Raw genomic sequence first — 6,459 nt, 5'->3', positions numbered from 1 at the left:
GAGATAGCATTAGTAACAGTTTTATGGCATAATCATCAGTTCAAGGAAGCAACATGGGAACGAGAGGATGAGATGAGAGCACAGTACCCAAAAATCTTTCAGGATTAAAACTTTCGAGGACGAAAGCTTCTTAAGGAGGAAAAATGTAACATCCCGAATTCAGGTAATTTTCATTAAATTATCTTGAAATATTTGGGAGTTATTTTGTTAAATTGAGGCTAAAAATTTAATTTGAGAGGTAAGATAATTAATTTAAATGGTATCAGTAAAGATTTGAAATTTGAATTTAATTTTAAAAAAATTGGATTAATTCATTCAGCAATTTGGAATTCTTTAGGGAATTGAATTTCGATTTGGAGGCCTAATTTAATTTGGAGTTGGGGTTTGAAAAGAAGGGAAAAAGAGGATATTTAGATGTGTTTATATATATGCGACGTTTTGGTTTTGGAAAGGAAAAAGGAAAAGGGTGAATTTATATGTTAAAAGGAACTAGGGTTAGGATAGAAAGTGTATATATATATATATGGGGTTGTCTCGTGAAGCGTGCAAAGAAGAAAAAAAAATTTCTTCATGTAACTCCAGTGCCAATGTCCTCTTTCCCTCTCTTCTCTCATTCGCACATTTCAAGGGCGAAACGTTAAAATCACACGTGGATGATACAAGTAAAATGCCACTTTTCATTTCTTTTTCACCCAACGGTCATTTTTCATTTGAGCTTCTAAATTGAGGTCATCCGTACAAAGAACCCGTTTTTGCATCTACCGAAAAAGAAAGTTTGCTAGTTATTTAAAAATATATTATATAAACATGATAAGTTTATTGCTACTTGGTTGACTTTGAAAGAAAGATAATTTATTGAGGTTATTTAAAGTTTATTTATGTTCAAATAGTTATACATAAAGATATCTAAATTGATTTATTTATAAAATATAAAATAATAATAATAAATAAAATAGCATTTAAATTGATATAACAAAAATTTATAGTACAAATTGACTTTTCGCCAAAAACGAAATGTAAATTACAAATCATGCCCTCAATTTTAACTTTAAAAAGAGCTTCAAATTATTCTCTATTTCTTTCTGTTTAATCATTAACAGAGTTACTGAAAAAAATTGCATTGGGCTTGTTTATTTCTGTTTTTTAAAAATAGAAACATATTCATTGACTATTTTCTGTATTCGATATTCTAAACTGGATAGATTACATATTATATCAGATTTAAAAATAGGTAGTCAGAAATTTTTGTTAATTAAAAAATTAAAATTGAAGGACAAATGATCAAAATGAATATTTATAGTACTAGATCAACAAGTATGGACTTAAAATTAATATACAAGTTAAGAATCTGAATCAGACTCTGATTCTTCATCTGGTTGTAATATTAATGGTTTAGCTCTGTTTGTGTTGGCTTCTAAAGGGGGAAGGCCATCATCGTCACTCGAGTCGACCTCAGTGACCTCATCCTCTTCTGGTCGATTATATTCATTTCGATCTCCAACAATTGGATTCTTAAAGATTTCTGGCCTGCAATAGAGATTCATAAAAAGTAGGGAGGTAAAGGGATCAGTCAAGCAAGACATGAGTTTAACCTACCAGTTTAAAAAAAAAATCTAGGGTTCAGGAAAACACTCCCCCATCCCCCGTGGGAATTTTTCACCCCCATTCACAGATCGGTTCCCCATGGGCTACGGATATCCAAAGCAAACCGATCTAACATTTTTTATTGTTTTATGGTTTAGGAAACCAAATCTTCGAACAAAGATGTCCAAATCGATTTAACGGGTTTTTTTCTTTTCTAGATATCCGTGTATATCTCGATCAACTTGTGTGCACTTTAACTATTCTCATGAAACAATTTAACTCTACTACAATTTTAATTGTCAAGGTAGTTCATAAGATATTAAATTCTATATAGATGACCACCATGAATTGAACTTATTTTCACTAATTTTACTATTAACATGATTAACCTTAGATGGCTTGAAGTGGTAGGTTTATTTTTAGTTTGAGCTTACTCTTATAGGTGGCCCTAGCTAGGTTAGGACCAACATGAACTAAGCGTAACTAAGCTCATTTTACGCTGCTCATCATGGAGGTTGCCCGAACATTTTTTTGCCTAAGACTTTGTTAGGATCTCTCCTAACAAGAACACGCAAAAACACAAAGAACAAATAAAGAAATTAAAAGATAGACTTATATTGCAATATCAATGAAGAAATTACAATATAACATAACCTTTTAAGAGGGTTACTCTCTCCCAATATCTCCCGAAGGAAATCCCACCAAATTCTCCACACCCACCACTCAACCGCACTCCTATTTATAATAAAAAGTTTTAACCAACTTACTATCTATTTACTAATTTGCCCCTTCTAATACCCATACTAATATTCCACTAATTATCTCAATATATTCCTAACTAGGGGCTTACAAACTTTCAATCTAACAATCAGTCCAGAATCCAACAATTTAAAAAAAAAAAAAAACAAAATAGACAATGTCGTACAGAAAAGTGTTAAGGTGAAACTGTGGTATGGAGGAAGGGAAAAAAGCAAATAAACACGAAAACAAAACAAAACATTGACATATGTACCAGGAACAGCGATACCAACGAGCAACCTTTCTCGTGCAAGATACAATTAAAATAAAAGTGTTGCATATATATCTGGTCATTTTCACCTTTTCTATAATAGTTAAAGCCAAAGTTATTTTTATTTTCATGCTTCGAAATGTTTGTACAGGGACATCTGTTAGATCATAAGCGAGACCCTGGTATTAGTTTGATCAATCAATAGATTTGGCAAAAATTTACCAAACATTGCCTAATCCATTTTAATGAATAGGTTGAATTTGATATAATGTAACATACCATTCTGGGGATTTTTGAAGCTCGCGAACTTGTTCAAAATATAGAACTCGAGAAACAATGCATGCCACCTTGCTTCCAGATTCAAGAGCATTCTTCTTTCCACTTTCATCAACTACAACGAAACTCCCTGCAATGATGGCAAAATAAACAACAGTTCTTTCAAATACCTATTTCCAGTACTACAAAAGTGACCAATAAAGGCAGGATCTAAAGTTATGTTCGAGTAGTAATCTTAACTGCGGCATAATTGTAGTTAGGTTAAATTACAAGTTTAGTTCTTATTCTTAAGCTTTCAAGTTTGTGCCAAAAAGATCAATGAACTTCAAAAAATGTCTAAAAGGTCCCTAAACTTTAAAAATACCTAACAAGTTATTTTTTAATTTTGTGCCTAGTAGATTCCTAACATATTTTTTAAAAAATTGAAAAATTAACTGATACATGTCAAAGGCCTATTAGACACAAAATTAAAGTTCAAGAACCAAATAAACAAAGCTAAAACTAAGAGTTCATAGACCTATTAAACACTTAGTTCATGGATCAAATAGACACAAACTTAAAAGCTTAGAGACTAGACTTGTAATTAAACATTTTAATTACTTGAGGAGTGGTTATAAATAGTGGGAGTTAGGGAGTTCAAATATTAGACAGAATTTTGGAAAATCAGTCCATTATGGATTGTGGGAGAGAGTGATAACCTCTTGAAAGGCTATTAGCAATATGATAGCCTCTTGAAAGGCTATGAGCAGCAAATATAACTTCTTTATATCCGAGTATAATTCCAGTTGTTTTCTTAAGATTGAGATCCTAATAAATTATCCAAAATAATCTAAAAGAAACTGTACCCCTATGTTTCAATGAATATGGTCAAAGATACTAAATCAAAGAGGGAAACGGCCATAACAAACGGTTAACAGCTGCAGTCTATTAATTCCGAGAACACTGAAACTGAAAATATGAAATAGTATAGTTTCCAGACGATCACAGTGAAGCTTACTACGTAAAACCTTGATACAAAGAGCGAGGCAAATGCGAATACGGATCTCTTGTTTTTGTAGATTTTTTTTTCAGGGTGAAAAATGAAGCTTGCTTGCTTAAGAAGGAAATTTAATGCGATGGGAACTTTCAGTAGAATGGGTAATAGAACATACCTCGTTTTATCCACATACTCTTTTGAAACTTGGCAGGAAATAATGCCAGTGATTTCTCACCTTGTGCATCCATTACCTAGAGATGATGAAGGAATACAAATCAAATGGTATTAAAGATTTTCCAAAATACAGTAGAAAGCAAAGCGATAATCAAAGCTTAAAATACTTGGCAAATAATATAAACCCTAGTTTCCTACAAAGTAACGAAATGGACAAATTATTGTGCAGGAAACAGATAACTGCACAGATTATGGTTTCCTCCATATGAATGCTCAACTAGAAGTCTGATTTTCTACAAAGAAATTGCAACACAACAAGCGTAACACAATCATTTATATAAATAGCCTGCAAATATCTCAAATACACGATGTAGCCCCATATTCAAACCTGTAAAACTTAAAACCTACAATTTTATATTTTGAAAACGAAAAATCGATGGATAATTTACTGCAATTAAAGAAGTTTGTCATTCAGGTCGATTGGTGCAACGCAGTATGCAATAGCAGAATCGCAAGATTGTGAAGGTGACAGAAAGTAGAAATCAGAGTGAGCGAGCATAATCGATGAAATAGAAAAATACCTCGATTAGATTGGAACCACGAATTGAGACAACCTGCATAATGCTATGACCATCGTCGAGGCTTGCGATGTGTTGCTCCGATGCCCTCTGCAAGTTCTTTCTTCCACCTTTCATGCTCTGACAGAGATTCACCTTCAACTAGGGTTCTTCTTCTAATAAGTGACGATAAGAGATTAGAGTTGGGGGGTGAGGACCCGCCGGCTGGCGGTCGAGGGAGATGAGGATGGTGGCGTACGTACAGTTGGGCGACTGAAGTGAGATGTAAGAGTTAGGTTTGTATATAACTTTTAATTTTTTAACTCTTTTTTAACCATACTTTCATATTATGTCTAAGATAATGATAATGAATTTCTTTATTTTAAATACGATGAACATGTTCTTATATTATTGGATCAAATTCGACAATCATTTCAATTAAAAAAAAATCATTATTTTCTTGATAAAATCATTACTTCCTTGAAATGCTAAATTATTTTAGCAAGATTTTTAACAATAGCAATAATTTGTGTTAATACTTTATTTCAATGTTCTTTTTCTTTTTTAATTAATTCTTGAACCTTTTTGTCAATTATTTTATTTTTTAACAATCTACTTTGTAAATCAATCCAAGCATTCATATTAGATATGTGTTCATTACTAGTTTCATGACTTTTAAGTTGAGAACTAAGATTTTTCCAATGATTAACTCCTTCATTAGCCAATTAAACTTATTAGATTTAGTATCAAATAAATTACAATAAAAACAATAAACTTTATCGAAATCCATTGAGTAAACTAATCAATTTCTATCATGTTTTTCGTCATTATAAAATTTGTATAATGAAAATATTAGGGGTCTAGAATTTTCATCTTTTAGAAAAATTAAATGACTTTCTCTAATGGAACCTTTTTCTACCAATAAGTTAATTACTTTAGAATTAATATTTTTCTATCTTTATGAATCATATATATTATATTCGGAATGCACCATACATGTTTCATTATCATTACTAATATCATCACTGTTTTCTCTTTTTTTCACTTTCCTCCTCGCTCTACTAGTTTTTTTTTTTTTCCATTCAAGTTTATTTGATTACATACTTTATTTTCAACCATATAATTATCTACTATTTTTGTTTCTTTTTTGATTTGTATATACCTATAATTTCTTCTATTATTTCATCTCTTTTATTACTTTTACTTCCAATAACAAATTTATGGAAAACACCTTTTTTTAGATTCAATTAATTTTTCTACTTTCTTTTCTTCTTCAGCTTTTCATATACAGATTCATATTTTTCTAGTAGACATGTTGATATTCTAAGTTTGCAAATATATATAAAAGTTTAGATGTTAAGGTATTGAACAACAAAATAATTTTTTTTTTTTTTAAAAAAAAGTGAAGTAATTTGAATGAAAAAACTTGAAACTTTGAAGCAACTGGATTGAGTTGAGGAAATTATTCTGCTCTACCAATTGATAATCAAACTAAGACTCATGAGGCCATGTGTGAGTTGAGAGAGATTTAGAGCCGGAGAGAATTCAACTTAAAATGAATATAACCTACCATACATAATATATTTATGTGGGGAACTAGGATGATTTTAGTTTTGAAATAAATAAATATGAAATATGAAAGGTCTTCAACTCTTCCTACGTAAACTTATAAGCGTTTTGAGGGAGTTATATTAATGGTTGAGATTTTTAGAGAAATTTGAAAGAAATTATGAATAAAAAGATAAAACATTAATAAATATGAAATGTCGGCCAATCAAAATTGAGAGAGTTTATAAGCTCATTCATTTTAGATTTTTTTTAGTAGTTTGTATTTTCAATATTATAAGAAAAATGTTATAAAAAGTAATACGTATATTATTTTA

General features: G+C 30.6%; 1 protein-coding gene across 1 annotated transcript; it reads right to left on the bottom strand.

Annotated features, from left to right (window-relative positions):
- Positions 1 to 1,232: 1,232 nt before the first annotated feature.
- LOC120071522 (uncharacterized) lies at positions 1,233 to 4,955 on the bottom strand. Its single transcript, XM_039023849.2, has 4 exons — positions 4,601 to 4,955; positions 4,021 to 4,096; positions 2,873 to 2,999; positions 1,233 to 1,527 (listed from the first exon to the last, which is right to left on the bottom strand). The coding sequence occupies exons 1-4, from the start codon at positions 4,712 to 4,714 to the stop codon at positions 1,341 to 1,343; spliced, it is 504 nt and encodes a 167-aa protein (XP_038879777.2). The 5' UTR covers positions 4,715 to 4,955; the 3' UTR covers positions 1,233 to 1,340.
- Positions 4,956 to 6,459: the final 1,504 nt, after the last annotated feature.

Source organism: Benincasa hispida, chromosome 1 (assembly GCF_027475165.1).
Source record: "Benincasa hispida cultivar pf3 chromosome 1, pf3_genome.v1.1, whole genome shotgun sequence".
Lineage (NCBI taxonomy): Eukaryota > Viridiplantae > Streptophyta > Magnoliopsida > Cucurbitales > Cucurbitaceae > Benincasa > Benincasa hispida.
This window is presented reverse-complemented; position numbering and strand designations above follow the sequence as displayed.

Excerpts from the sequence above, each read along its gene's own strand:
- LOC120071522 (XM_039023849.2), bottom strand. The coding sequence starts at position 4,714 with ATGAAAGGTGGAAGAAAGAACTTGCAGAGGGCATCGGAGCAACACATC. Across the intron at positions 4,097-4,600 it reads GTGGTTCCAATCTAATCGAG|GTAATGGATGCACAAGGTGA; the intron begins GTATTTTTCTAT and ends CATCATCTCTAG. Across the intron at positions 1,528-2,872 it reads CTTCAAAAATCCCCAGAATG|GCCAGAAATCTTTAAGAATC; the intron begins GTATGTTACATT and ends TCTCTATTGCAG.